Source organism: Candida tropicalis, assembly GCF_000006335.3.
Source record: "Candida tropicalis MYA-3404 genomic scaffold supercont3.8, whole genome shotgun sequence".
Classification (NCBI taxonomy): domain Eukaryota; kingdom Fungi; phylum Ascomycota; class Pichiomycetes; order Serinales; family Debaryomycetaceae; genus Candida; species Candida tropicalis.
The window spans coordinates 153382-168646 of record NW_003020060.1 but is presented as its reverse complement, the minus strand read 5'-3'; the positions used below and the strand labels follow the sequence as shown (position 1 = coordinate 168646).

The 15265-nt window shown below is 32.2% G+C and overlaps 4 protein-coding genes across 4 annotated transcripts; 3 read left to right on the top strand and 1 right to left on the bottom strand. All coding sequences in view use genetic code 12, as the record gives it.

The window, feature by feature from the left end:
* Positions 1 to 168: 168 nt before the first annotated feature.
* CCT7 (chaperonin-containing T-complex subunit) lies at positions 169 to 1812 on the top strand (the record flags this gene model as incomplete). Its single annotated transcript, XM_002550949.1, has 1 exon — positions 169 to 1812. The coding sequence occupies one exon, from the start codon at positions 169 to 171 to the stop codon at positions 1810 to 1812; it is 1644 nt and encodes a 547-aa protein (XP_002550995.1).
* Positions 1813 to 4264: 2452 nt separating this feature from the next.
* On the top strand, positions 4265 to 6154 carry CCN1 (Ccn1p; the record flags this gene model as incomplete). Its single annotated transcript, XM_002550948.1, has 1 exon — positions 4265 to 6154. One exon carries the CDS (start codon positions 4265 to 4267, stop codon positions 6152 to 6154), a length of 1890 nt encoding a protein of 629 aa, XP_002550994.1.
* A 1715-nt stretch (positions 6155 to 7869) lies between these two features.
* MYO1 (myosin 1) lies at positions 7870 to 13557 on the top strand (the record flags this gene model as incomplete). The annotated part of the gene is made up of 1 exon (XM_002550947.1): positions 7870 to 13557. The coding sequence occupies one exon, from the start codon at positions 7870 to 7872 to the stop codon at positions 13555 to 13557; it is 5688 nt and encodes a 1895-aa protein (XP_002550993.1).
* A 77-nt stretch (positions 13558 to 13634) lies between these two features.
* Positions 13635 to 15167, bottom strand: MAS2 (mitochondrial-processing protease subunit alpha; the record flags this gene model as incomplete). The annotated part of the gene is made up of 1 exon (XM_002550946.1): positions 13635 to 15167. The coding sequence occupies one exon, from the start codon at positions 15165 to 15167 to the stop codon at positions 13635 to 13637; it is 1533 nt and encodes a 510-aa protein (XP_002550992.1).
* Positions 15168 to 15265: the final 98 nt, after the last annotated feature.

The window sequence follows — 15265 nt, the reverse complement described above, 5'->3', positions numbered from 1 at the left end:
TCTTCACTTTGATTGATGTTTTTGAGCTAAGTCGTGCATAAATTGCCAAACATCAAAATTTTTCGTTTTTTCGTTTTCTCTGCTGTTAAGCAACAAGGCAAAGAAAAGAAAAGAAAAAAAAAACTTTCTACCATCTTCTATTCATTGACTATTGATAATAACCAAGCCATGGCATTTTCAACTCAAACACCTACAATTGTTGTGTTAAAGGAAGGTACTGATACCTCTCAAGGTAAAGGACAAATCTTAACTAATATCAATGCCTGTTTAGCCATTCAAGATACATTAAAACCAACATTGGGACCATTTGGATCAGATATTTTGATTGTTGGATCTAATGGCAAAACCACAATTTCAAATGATGGGGCCACTATTTTGAAATTATTGGATATTGTCCATCCTGCGGCACAAATGCTTGTTGATATCTCCCGATCTCAAGATGCTGAAGTTGGGGATGGTACTACAAGTGTTACTTTGTTAGCAGGTGAATTGTTAAGAGAAGCTAGATCATTCATTGAAGATGGAATCAACTCACATTTAATTATTAAAGGTTATAGAAAAGCATGTGAATTATGTATTGAAAAGATTGATCAATTGGCTATTGATATAAATAAAGAAAATCCAGAAGAATTTAGAAGTTTATTGGAAAAATGTGCCACTACAGCCATGTCAAGTAAATTGATTAGCAATAATTCTAAATTTTTCACAAAAATGGTTGTTGATGCCGTGATGAGTTTGGATTCAGAAGATTTGGATGAGAATTTAATTGGTATTAAGAAAGTCCCTGGTGGTTCTATGGAAGATTCATTATTTGTCAATGGTGTTGCATTTAAAAAGACTTTTTCCTATGCTGGGTTTGAACAACAACCAAAATATTTCAAAGACCCAAAGATTGTTTGTTTGAATGTTGAATTGGAATTAAAAGCAGAAAAGGACAATGCTGAAGTCAGAATTGATCAAGTTAAAGACTATCAAGCCATTGTTGACGCTGAATGGCAAATCATTTTCAATAAATTGGAAGCTATCCATAAAACTGGTGCCAATATTGTTTTGTCAAAATTACCAATTGGTGATTTGGCTACGCAATATTTCGCTGATAGAAATATATTCTGTGCCGGTAGAGTCAGTTCGGATGATATGGACAGAGTCATTCAAGCTGTTGGTGGATCTATCCAATCAACTTGTTCCAATATTACCCCATCTGACTTGGGAACCTGTGAGGTATTTGAAGAAGTTCAAATTGGTAATGAAAGATATAACCTTTTCAAGGGATGTCCTCAGGCTAAGACATGTACTTTAATATTGAGAGGTGGTGCCGAACAAGTAATTGCTGAAGTTGAACGTTCATTACACGATGCTATAATGATTGTTAAACGAGCCGTTGTAAATCACACTATAGTAGCTGGTGGTGGTGCTATAGAAATGGAATTGTCTAAGTATTTGAGAGATTACTCAAGAACCATTGCTGGTAAACAACAATTGATCATTGCTGCTTTTGCAAAAGCGTTGGAAGTTATCCCAAGACAATTGTGTGAAAATGCTGGGTTAGATGCCATTGAATTGTTGAATAAATTAAGAAGTGCTCATGCAAAGGGTGAAACATGGTATGGTATAGATTTCCAAATGGAAAATATTGGTAATAATTACAAGAATTTCATTTGGGAACCTGCATTAGTTAAGATTAATGCATTGAGTTCAGCCTGTGAAGCCGCAACTACATTATTATCAGTTGATGAAACCATTCGAAATGATGAACAAGAACAAGCTCAAGGTGGTGCTCCACCTCAAGCTAGAGGTAGAGGTGCTTTTTAAATGAAGTCGGTATAGGTATGTTTTGTGTTAATAGAACGTCGATAATTGTGTTTTTTTTTCTACTTCTGTAATTACAATGTTCTTTTCTTCTATACTTGTACACTTCTACTCTTCTACTGTGTCACGTGAATTGCTACAGGACAAGGTGAGACGACATTTTTGCTACATATTCACGAGTTTAAACTTTTCTTTTTTCTTTGGTTTTGTTACGCGTTGCCTGTGTGAGTTTGGTGAATAATACAATATAATGCGGATTGTACTTTTTTTTTTTTTTTCAATTTAGGGCCAATTTGACCTCGATTGGAACATATTCTTGGATTATATACCGCCTCGGTTTCTCTTGGAAGGAGATTAAATAGCCATCATCACATCGCATGAATTGTATCAATGAACATTTTCTTTTTCTCTCAATATTCGTGTGTCTTTGTTCGACATGGTGATGGTGATGGTGATGAAGACAACGTCAACAATAAGCAAACGTAGGATAAAACACGATGACTTAACTGAATGATGTGGCTATGGACCTTGGTTTTTTTTTTTTTTTGTTCTGGTTAAGTAAAAATTATAATTTATTAATAGAAACACAGTTTTCTTTTTTTTCTATATCTGTTATCAGTTGTGTTTCTGTTTATGGACTGTTAAATATAATGTGAATAATCGAATAGAAAAAGGTACAAGCAGCAACAAATGGAAAAAAAAAAAACTACATCTGCGATATTGTCAACGTTACGTGTTTTACAAATATTTTAATGAAATAAGATAAAGACACTTGTGGCGTGTATGTAGAAATATTAGCAATAATATTATATATAGATATACTTCAAAGAGACAAACTAGATAAACGTTTACAAAGAGTTGATGAGAATTGTATCCCTATCACTTGTATCTGACATGAACAAAAAGGAGTAATTTTAGTTTAGTGTAGGAGGATTATTCATCTAACTAGAATCGAACTAAATCCTAGTATTAGATTCTCGACAGGGGAAAATTCATGTTCAACAATTAGGGGGCGGCATGATATTTGAAAGAAAAGGGCGAATAGAATTTAGACAAACAAAAGGAAGATGGAGAAGAAGGAGAAAAATTTTTTGGATGCGAAATTTCGCGTCGCTCTTTTTTTTTTTATTTTTTTTTTTTCTCTCTACAGTTGAATTAAATGTACAACGAATAATAACTGCATGAAACAAACTCAGCCATTGGGAAAGTAGAAGAAGCAAAAAAAAAGAAAAGATCTGAAATTGTATAGACGACTATTTGTATCAAATATCAATGTAAGGTATTAATGTACTCGTTCACATAATGACCCTTTTTTTTATTCCATCATAACATGAAATCTAGGCTCATCTATGATAATGAAAGGAGGATTTGAAACTGTGGAGAAGAACCATAGAAGCAAAACATTTTGCTAAGTTAGCTCTTTCTCTTGATTGGTTCATACCATTGTTTTACAAAAGGGTGATTCATGATAGTTAGTATATGAAGTTAAAGGGAAAACAAGGAGTTAATGATTAAACACGGTTTTATCACCTTTCTATAAAAATAGATATACGTTTCTGTGGGATACAATTAAAGACAAATAGATGAAGTATAAATTCATACCTACCCACACCCACACAAAATTAGACATTTATCGTCTGTCCTTCACCCTTAGCCCTTTGTTCAATGTTTCTTAACAAAGCAAATATTAATAAAATAGGGAACGTCACAAAATTCACGATATATATATAGTTATTGAAAAATAAAATAATGTCTCTCGTATATATTTATTTATATAAATTTTAGTTTTAGCACTCTCGCGACATCTGGTAATGTCGTGCAATTATATATCCACGTATGTGGTTTTGTGTGATTAAACAATTCGCGTCACTAAGTGAATCCCTCCTTTCAATTTGGTAATAAACAATCGTCAATAATAATACAAAAGGGAAGAAAAGATTTACAGCTACTGTTCTACACAAACCTCAAAATGTTATATGTACAATGAAACACAATAAATATATATTAATCAACCCATTTCCAACTAAATAGAGAAAGAAAAAAAAATTTCATCTTCATTTTCTTTGGCTTTTACCAGATTCCATATTCTGCTTTTATATTTATATATATTTATATATCTACTACTTTGGTTTCAATTTCATTATCAAATCTTATTGAAAACCAACTAATACCCACTTTCGTTTCATTCATTGTTTATTTCTTTTATCAGGGAAACCAGACAGAGAAAAAGAAAAATTTATAAAAAAAGGAAAATTTTTTTTTTTTTACAACCATTTCCCTTGCATTCCTTCATTCCTTCATTCTTTTTATTTACAACCAATTGGACTAATCAACTCCATTTGAATATTCCTACATTTGCATTTGCTAGTATTTATGAAAATAGAATACCTAGAATTATAGAATCAACCTTATCTATCCATTCACTGTCATTCCATTATATAACACTATAAAGACCATGTCATTCACACAACAACAACAACAACAAGCACAATTTCAAGCAAAGAAAGTTAGATATGGACCACCGTCTCACATTAAAAGAAGAGTTTATCATCCTACTCTAGAAGCTTTGGAATCTCAAGGTAATAAACTTCTAATTGATGAATATTACCAAGATGTAACATCCACATTATCAGATTTGGAAAGTAAAAGTTCTGTTAACCCAGCTATGATTGATTTACAACCAGAAATTCAATGGTTTATGAGACCATTCTTGTTGGATTTCTTGATTGAATTACATTCGTCTTTCAGATTACAACCAACCACTTTGTTTTTATGTCTTAACATTATTGATAGATATTGTGCCAAAAGAATTGTTTTTAAACGTCACTATCAATTGGTAGGTTGTACTGCCTTATGGATTGCTGGTAAATATGAAGACAAAAAACTGAGAGTTCCTACTTTGAAAGAATTAACAATCATGTGTCGAAATGCTTACGACGAAGAAATGTTTGTTCAAATGGAAATGCACATCTTGAGTACTCTTGAATGGTCTATTTCTCATCCAACTTTAGAAGATTGCTTACAATTGGCTATTAATGCTTCCAAACTTTCTCAACCTTCTATCCCATCCAGTTCTCCATATCATCAAGAAGAAGCTGATAAGAATAAATCAGTCGTCTCTGCTGTTACTGCTGTAGGTAGATTTTTGTGTGAATTATCCCTTTACGATAAGTTTTTTTTATCTGTTCCAACTTCACTAATTGCTATCACTTGTAACTTGTTGGCTTGTTCAATGCTTCAAATTCCAAATGCCTCCATTGCTTTAAAAGACTTGTTGGAAGAAACTATTTTGAAACCAAAAAGAGAACAACTTCAACAACAAAGATCCCAAAAGAAAGCACAAACCATGGTTCCTTCTCATCCTATTCTCAATCCAAGCACAAATACCATGTACAATAATAATAACGAAAGCAACTATAGCCATCAACAAATGGGTGTTAGACATTCCAGTATTGATGATGACATTGACTTGGATTATGATGAAGAACAAGATGACGATTATATTGATGACTTTTATGAAATGGACCAAGATGAAGAAGAAGCAGAAGACTACAGTCCTAATGATACTAATGACACTACCTTTGATGAAGAATTGGAAAACAAGCCACCAAAAGTCCACGGGGCATTCTTAAGTGGATTGGATGAAAATTCCCTTTTAACTATTAAAAAAATTGCTTTGGTTTTAATTATTCAATTAAGTAAAGTTACTGAAGTTTTGTCCAAAAAGTATGAAAACTTGGGTGTTATTCAAGTTATTAATAATTTCCATTCAAACTACAAATTCGTAATTCAATCAATTTATGAAAAACAAGAAGATATTATTAATAATATTGATGATGTTGAAAGCACATTGATTCAATCAACAGAATTGTTACTACAATTTCCAAAACTTGATGACGACTTGACTGAAGATGAACTCACTGAAGATGAAGAAGACATAGATTCCGAATACGATCATTTATCATTTAGAACTCCTAAATCACCACATCCATTTTCCTCATCATCTTTAAGTCTAGTGGATGGTCAAACTGTAGCACCAGTTACTCCACCATCAGCAACTTCACAATACTCGGTATTTTCAAATAAAAGATCATCATCAAGTAGAGTCAATTCTGCATGCAACACTCCAACCCATATTTCCATCAGTTCATTTGCTCCTCCACAACCACCACCAGGATCTGTCTTGAGAACCAAATCAAAAATTAGAAAACATAGTGGTAATCACAACTATAAACGAGATAGCAAATATGACCCACATCAATTTTCCCCTATTAAACCAACAAGTACAAATAGTTCAGTAATTGGTGGTGGTTCATCACCTTTAATGCATCAACAACATTTCTGAGTATTATCATTTTGTTTTTGTTTTCATATATTATATTATTTTTGAAACGTAGGATATGTTTTTGAATTGCTTTTCTTAAAAAACAGTTTGTTTTCATTTTGCATTGTAACTTCTAGATGAAATTAGATTTCCCAATTTTTATTCAATTCTTGTTTATACCTTAAATTTTAATATACTTTTGATTGTTTTAGGAATAATTTAGTAGTGAAATACTTGTAGAATATGAATTGTTGGTAAACTGTGTTTGTGTGTATTCTTTGGTAAACCCATTTGATAGAATTGTTTTTCTTTTTTTTCATGAGAAATTGTTGCAAATTTGCCATGAAAAAAAAAATAGAAATTGAAAACCCCTTCAACATTATACACAGAACTATTATTATTCAACTCATGATTATAGACATACAAGAGATAATTGTATTATAAAGGGTATATAAATAGTTAACAAGTTCATTACCCACAATCCACCATACAAGATGTAAACAATTTTATTGGTTGTATTCTTAACAACCTCCGAGTTGATCATTAAATTAGAGCACATATGGTAGCACTACACCTTCGCGTCTACCAAAGTTATCACAAAAATCAACATCTGCACAACCGCCACTTGTTTCCCCCCTTTCAATCATCAGGTGAACAATTACCCAGATTGTTGAACTAATTTTTCTTCTGAAACGGGTACTTAAAACTATACATTGATCTAAATTATAGTATCGATCAACTCCTTTGCAATTAATTGGAATTAAATTTCCCCAAAACTAAACTAAAAACCCAACATTAGTTTAATTATTGAGCAAATAACTTCATGTAATAATTTTTCCGAATTGAGAATGTTTTAAATTGTTCATACTTTATTTCATTGTGTGTGTATTCGTGTATTGGTGTCAAACTTTTTTTTTTCTTTTTTTTTTTAGTTTTAGTTTTGTTTTTGGTCTCGGACATGGTTCAGTTTACACGACGGACCTGAAAGATCACGAGTATTCATGATATGTATAGTAAGAAATTACATTCTTCATTCCCAAAAGAACATTCTTATGGTACATCTTTGTTTATTTATTTTGATTAGATATTGAATTTTTATATTTTGGGGATGGTGATGTTGATCAATTGATTTGGGTATCAGGTACGACTTCTTGATTATATATCGTACATTTTCAATTATCTATTAAGAAATCTTATAACTGCTACAAATATCAAATCCATATCTAAAAACAAACTATATTTTTATGATATGCTTGACATTTTCCTAGGTATTCATATTCATTCCTTGTAGCAATAAAGAATATCAAGAATCTTTATCTTGGTAGGATGGCTATACACAATCGGACCAAGTCGTGCACATGCGTCTAATATTTTTATTTCATGGTTTGTTTATTTTTGGATTGTTTTCGGATAGTGATTTTGTTAAGGGGAAAATTTTTCTCTCTCTCACACTCACACTCTCACATACTCTTTTACACTTATCAATCCCTACAGAATCTAAAATTATTTTTATACAACTGCTCTCTCTTTTTTTTGACAACCAACATCGTTTTAAATCAAGTCTACTTATAGGATACCCCCTTGGCACCCATTTACCCAACCACCTACCCATACCACACCACATCGTATCATTTTATTATTTCTCACAGGCAAAGTGCTAATTCTACCATCGTATTAATACAACAAAAGTCATATTCATATTCACTTTCGCTTAAACACCCGAGATCAAAAAAAATATGCCTTCAACTACTCAAACAGACGACAATGATTCCATAATATCGAAAAATTGGGTTTGGGTACCTAACCAACCCGACTTGTTCACAAGAGGTTATATTTCTGAATACTTGCCTGATGGTAAATGTAAAGTCAATATAGTGAAGGGACAAGATTCAACATCAACTAGTAGTACTATAACAATTGATCAAAAAATCTTGGAGAATTGTAACCCTACAAAATTCAACAAATGTGAAGACATGGCAGAGTTAACCCATTTAAATGAACCTTCAGTCGTTTACAATTTATATCTTCGATATTTGGATGATTTGATCTATACATATTCTGGGTTGTTTCTTGTTGCTATCAATCCTTATAAACTGTTGCCCATCTATAATCAAGCTATTCTTAAGAAATACCACGATTTCAAACCTGATGGATCAAGTTCAAGCGGTTTGAAGAGCCAACCGTCTCCTCATATCTTTGCTATCGCCGAATCCACTTTTAGAAATTTGTTGAGTAATAGGAAAGATCAAAGTATTCTAGTGACTGGGGAAAGTGGTGCCGGTAAGACTGAAAACACCAAAAAAATTATACAATATTTATCTTCAATCACCAATGATGATGGTGGACAAGAATCAAACATTGACGTAAAGATTTTACAGGCAAATCCAATATTAGAAAGTTTTGGTAATGCAAAGACCATTAAAAATAACAACTCATCAAGATTTGGGAAGTTTATTCAAATTTATTTTTCTCATGACAATAAAGAGGAGATAACAGGTGCAAATATTGATTATTATCTTTTGGAGAAATCAAGAGTTATTAGCCAGGCAAGTCAAGAAAGAAATTATCATGTATTTTATCAATTCTTAAAAGGTTATGAAAATTTATCTAGTTTGGGGTTGAACAAGGACTTGTCAACTTATGGATATCTTAAATCCGGACAAATGACTATTGCTAATGTAGATGATTTCAAGGAATTTAACTTATTGGTTGAAGCTTTCAAGATTATGGGATTCAGTGCTAGCGAGACTAATTTCATTTACCAAGTGTTGGCCATTATTTTGCATTTAGGGAATTTGGATTTCACATCATGGAAGTCAGAACAAGCCAATTTCACACCTGATTCTCCTATAGAGAAAATTTCCGAATTACTAGGAATCGACAATGGCAAATTAGTTGAAAATTTGTTAAGACCAAAAGTCAAGGCAGGTCGAGAATTTGTCACCAAATCCAAGAAAGCCAGTGAGGCTAAATTTGCTATCGACGCATTTTCCAAATATTTATACGAAAAGTTGTTTCAGTTTATTATTTCCAAGATCAATGAAAACTTGTATAACCAAGAGAACACCAACGGTAATTTCATTGGCGTTTTGGATATTGCTGGTTTTGAAATCTTTGACATTAATTCATTTGAACAATTATGCATTAATTATACCAATGAAAAATTACAACAGTTTTTCAACCATCATTCATTTATCTTAGAGCAAAGTGAATATTTACGTGAAAATATCAATTGGGAATTTATTGACTTTGGTCAAGATTTACAACCTACAATTGATTTAATTGAAACTCGACAGCCAATGGGTATATTGAAATTGTTAGATGAAGAGTGTTTGATGCCAAAATCATCTGATCAATCCTTCATGGAGAAATTAAATGCTAATTTCACAGGAAAAAACCACAAATTCTCACAAAACAAGTTCAAGAGTGGCTTCATAATCCATCATTATGCCGGAAAAGTTGAATATAATGTTGACAACTGGTTACAGAAAAATACTGATCCAATTAGTGAAAACATTTTGGCGTTATTACCTGAATCAACAAACCAATTTATTGCAGAAATGTTTAGCAATGATCCACACTTGGTCCAACAAACCAACCAACGAAACTCTAAATTGAAGACAGCGTCTCAAAAACACAAGGATCAATTGAAGGTGCTTATGGATCAATTGGAATCGACTGAACCTCATTTTGTTCGTTGTATCTTACCCAATTTAGAAAAGAGAGCAAATAAGTTTGATAAAAACTTAGTCCTTGGTCAATTACGATGCAATGGTGTTCTTGAAGGGATCAGAATTACACGAGCAGGATACCCTAACAGAATGATGTTTGATGAATTTATTTCAAGATATTCTATTATATGTGAGAAGGAGGTATTTAGCAAGAATAGTAAAACTACCAGTGAGATCATTCTTAAGAATGCCAAGTTAGATCCAGATACATACAAGGTGGGGATTACCAAGATTTTCTTCAAGAATGGTATTTTGGGACAATTGGAAGTTCTACGAGATTTGAGTTTAAAGAGTATTTTCACTGACTTGCAAAGAGCCATAAGAGGTAATTTGGCAAGAGCAACTCTTAAACAACAAATAAAAGAAATTCAATCTGCCCAGATCATTGCCAAGACAATGAAGATTTTGGATGAAGTGAAGGAGACGTCTCCGTGGATGAATTTGTTTTTCCAGATCAAACCATTGTTGGAAGATTCAGTCAAAGTTTTGGATTCTAAAGAGATGCAAGAGAATTTAAAGAATATGACTGTCAAACTCAAAGATACAGAGAAATTAAAGAATGGCTTGGAGAAGGATAATGAAAAGCTACGTGAACAATTGAATAAATTGGAAGACGAGATTATTGCAATCAATGGAACTATTAAAGACAAAGATGACCAAATGTCTAGATTAAAGATTGAGCATGCGAAATCACACAAGATGGTTGAAACTCTTGAAACGAAGATCAAAGATTTCCAACAAGCTAACGAAGAATTGGTTAATGAAAGGGAGAAATTGACTAATAGATCTTTGGACCTTCATGATCAACACAATAAGAAAGTTGAAGAATTAACTGAGTTGAATAAGTTACATGAAGTTGCTCAAGAAGAGTTAGCTAAATTAAAGGACAAGCTTGCTAATGTAAGCAAATTAGAAAAAGATCACCAACAAGAGTTGAAAAGTGTTAGAGAACAGCATGATAAATCTATTCATGAATCAACTTTGAAGAATTCACAATTGGAAGAATTGACAAAGAAGTTAAAGTCTGATTTGTCATCTCATGAGAAATTACTTCCTGAACACAAATCATTGAAACAAGAGATCAAGAAGTTGAAGGGTTTGATAACTGAAAGTGAATTCAAATATGCCAACCAACAAAACACTATTACATCCTTGCAGTCTCAATTGACAAAAGATGAAAGCAAAAAGGTCAAATACGAAGGCAAGATTGAAGAAGCCAAGGAAAAAGTTTCATTATTGAAAGCCAAACTTGAAAAGAAATCAGCTGAACTTGACGATTATAAAAAACAAGTGAAGCAATTGAAAGCCGATTTAGCTGCTGTTAACACTAAACTCGGTGAGCACGATGAATTAAAACAACAATTGAGTAGTTTGAAATCAGATGAATCTAAACGTCTTGATGAATTGGCGTCATACAAACAAAAATTGTCCAATGCCTTAAACGACCAGAAATCGATTGAGTCTCAGTTTAACACTCTCAGAGTTGAATGCGATGATTTGAAAAAGACCAAGGCAGAGTATAGTAACAAGATTCATTCTTTGACTTCACAAATCAATCAAATCAATCAGGACATTAAACAGAAGGAATTGGAAAAAGAAAATCAACCACCAGATCCACAAATAATGGAAGAATACACTCATATGAAGATAAAACTCAATGAACAAAGTGCCACCTTGAGGAAAGAGAAATTTGAAAACAAGAAGTTAACAGAGGAGTTACAATTAATTAAGGAGAGAATCATGTCTGGTTCTTTAACTAGTATGGATTTAACTCCTAAAAGAAGATCCTTGGCAATTGGTGAAAGATCAATCATTACTAGTAACGTTGACTTTTTGAACCAAGAAGTTGAAAATTTGAAGTTTCAAGTACGTCAAGAAGTGGCAAATTTCCAAAGAGCCGAAAACTATGCTATTGAATTACAAAAGAAGTTGAACAAGTTGATGGCTACTAGAGGCATCAATAGTGCAACAGATTATGAAAAGAAGTACAAGGAGTCTCAAGATAGAATTCACAAGTTGGAAAGCAAGATTGAAGGGTTAATCACTGCTGATGACAGTTTTAATGACAGTATGACTTCCAATTCATCTAGACATTCCTTAATCAGAAGCGATAGTTTTAACAACAGCTTAAAAGGTGTGAGTCAAGAATATGTTCAAATTTATCAAGATGTCACAAAAACTTTGAAGTCTACTCGTGAAGAATTGAGTGTTTCTAAATCGGAGATTTTGAGATTGAAAGCTTTGTTGAGAGAATCCGAAGATGAATTATACCAAGTTAAGCAAGAAAATTACAAAACCTCAGTGAATGACTATGAGCAGGATTTGGCACAATTAAAAGTAAAACACGAGACTTTATTATCTCGTAATAGAGACATTTCTGAAAGCTTGGAGGTCTACAGGAAACGTGCTGATGAGTATTACAACAAATTGGAAATGGCTGAAGCTGCTGTTAAACTTTCTAAAAAGAATGAGGCTTCTGCTGTTGAAGAAATGAAAGAGATGAGAAATCAATTGATTTTAACCAAAGAAGAATGTCGTACTTCCCAGATTTTGATTAAAGATTTTAGAATCAAGATTGGCAAATTTGAAGAACAGATTGTTGTGAAGGATCAAATGTTGCAGTCATCTAAAGAAGAAATCCAGTCCCTCAAGGATAAATTAAATTATCATTTGAGTAATTACGAGAATAAAGAATTAACAGAGAAATATAAAGAAGAGATTAGGAACTTAAACAAGGAGTTAAATTTCAAGATTGACAATGAAACAAAGTTGATTAAAGAGACCAAGAAGTTACAATTGGACTATGAAGATGCAATATTGGCTAAGGATAATTTGACCAAGGAATTGGAGGACCTGGTGTTGCGTGAAGAGAGATTAGAATTACGTATCGACGAGTTGTCTAACAATTTAAGAACATTGGAGAATGAAAATGTAATTAATGATAGAAAAATCGTCAATTTCAATAGACAAGTTTCTGGTTTGAAACAACTTATTGAAGAAATATCCACAGAAAGAGATCGTATCTTGAAAGAAAAGGCTGAATTATCCAACGAACTAAACAAATTGAGTACTAAACATGATAGAACTACCACTGACTTGAAGCAAACTCAAGCTGAGTTGGCATTTATCAAGCAACATTTGGAAAACCAACGTGAAGATTCTGAAGCCATCAAATCTGAACTCAATCAATCCAAACTTTCCACAACTTCTGATTATCGAGAACAACAAAAGATCCGTCATGAATTATTGGTCACTAAAGAAGAAAACTTCAGTCTTCTGAAGACCAATAAAGAATTGAATGATAAAGTTGAAAGTTTGGAAGAGAAATTATACAGTAATGAACAATTGAAGTATTTGGAAAGTAAAGTCAAGTCTTTAACAAAATCTTTGGATTCTGCCACTGTTGAAAAGAATGAGGATGAAAAGAATATCAAGAATTTGGAAAGACAAGTTAAGAACTTGGAAATTAGACTCGAAAATGAATCTAGTTTGAGCAAACGTTATAATGATGAGAATTTCGATTACCAGAATAAAGTCAATCATTACAAAAGTACAATTGATATTTTACATAATGAGAATTTGGAAAAAGATTTACAATTAAAAGGTATTCAAAGAGAAAATATTGAAATCAAAGAAACGATGTTGATGTTGCAAAAAGAAGTTTTAGAATTACGTGAGAAATTACGTGTATAGATTAGATTACTATCTTTCTTAATATTATGTACAGAATAAATACAAGTTGATATATATATATGTGTGTGTATAAAAATCTATGAAAACCATCTTCTCTTTTTATTTTCTTTCTCTTTTGTAAAATCTCTAGGTTGTGTCAATTCAGGACCACTGAATTTACCTAAGCCATAATGACGAAGCCAAAATTCAACATCACCAAATGATTCTCTTTCACCTTGCATAACTACAGATGGCAATCCTGAGCTAACACCTTTTGTAACAACATTTCCAGTAATGACTTTTTCCAAAACATTTTTCAAATCACTTGAAGTTAATCTATTGATTTTTTCAACCATTTCATCAACAGTAGTGATTTTACCTTGACATTGAATTTGTCTACCCAAATCTTCTAATTTAGCTAATCTACTTTCAACATTCATCAACAAGGAACTAATCAATTGTTTTTTAGCTCTTTCAACTTCATTCATAGTCATTCCATTTTCTTTAGTTAACAATTTACTCAATTCATTACCAATCATTTGCACCCCTACACCAGCAGCTTGAGGAACTAAAGATAATGTGATTCCAAAAATACCACTATCTATGTATGAATGATTAAAACATTGACAATTTTCAACATAAGGGTATTGATTTAATATTTGTGTGTATAATCTTGAAAACATACCTTTTCCTGGACCCCCAGCAGAAAATGAAGAGCCACCACCAAGTAATTTTTGTAATGTGGCTAATGAATATAAATCATCATTTAATAATCCAGTAGTTTCAAAACCAACTTGAATATGATATAATTCAGGTAAATTGGCATAGATTGGTGGTTTATGAGGTAATGCCAATTCTCCACCAGTATAATTGATAACTCCTAAATCTGGTTTTGTAGAATTTTTTGTAGCTTTCCAATCACCAAAATTATCCATAACTAAACGTAAAGCATATTCATGTGGTACACCAACCATAGCAATGATTACATTTTGTGGTTGGAAAAATTTTTCATGATAATTCAAAATATCTTGCTTTGAAACAAGTGGTAATCTTTCTCTTGGAAAATATAATGGTAATCCAAGTGTGTTATTCTTATATGCAACAGAATGTAATTCTTCAGGTAAATATAAATCAGGTTTATAACTCAATTCTTGAGCTTCATAATCAGCAGTTTGTAAACATTCTTCAAATTCTTGATCGGTAAATTTTGGATATCTTACAGTTTGAGAAATAAGTTCCAACATTTTTTCAACATCTTTATTAAAAACTGAACTTTGGTAAATTATCGATTCTCTTTGTGAAGCACTCATATAATTGCCACCTAGTTTGGATAAATTCTCCAACATCTCTTGTCCATTATATTTTTCTGTAGATTTCCAAGCTAAACGATCATGTAAATGTGATAAACCTGGATTTTTTGGATCTTCAAATCTAGACCCGGCATCAATATAAGCTCCTAAAGCACTGAAATGACCTGGTGTTGAATCAGTTACTAATCTTAATCCATTAGCAAGAGTTGTCATTTCTATATGTGGTTTCGCTGTGGATGCCAAAGTTTGATTGTTTCTTGAAAAATATGTGCATGGCTTCACATTCTTTGGAAGTCTCCTTATAGGAATTCTAGACAACATCGTGAATAAAAATGTGGTATGGGGTATTGGTAAATGCTAAGGTATAAGGTATATTCTTGTTGAAAAAAAAATGAGGTTTCAAACGGAATAGGCAAAAA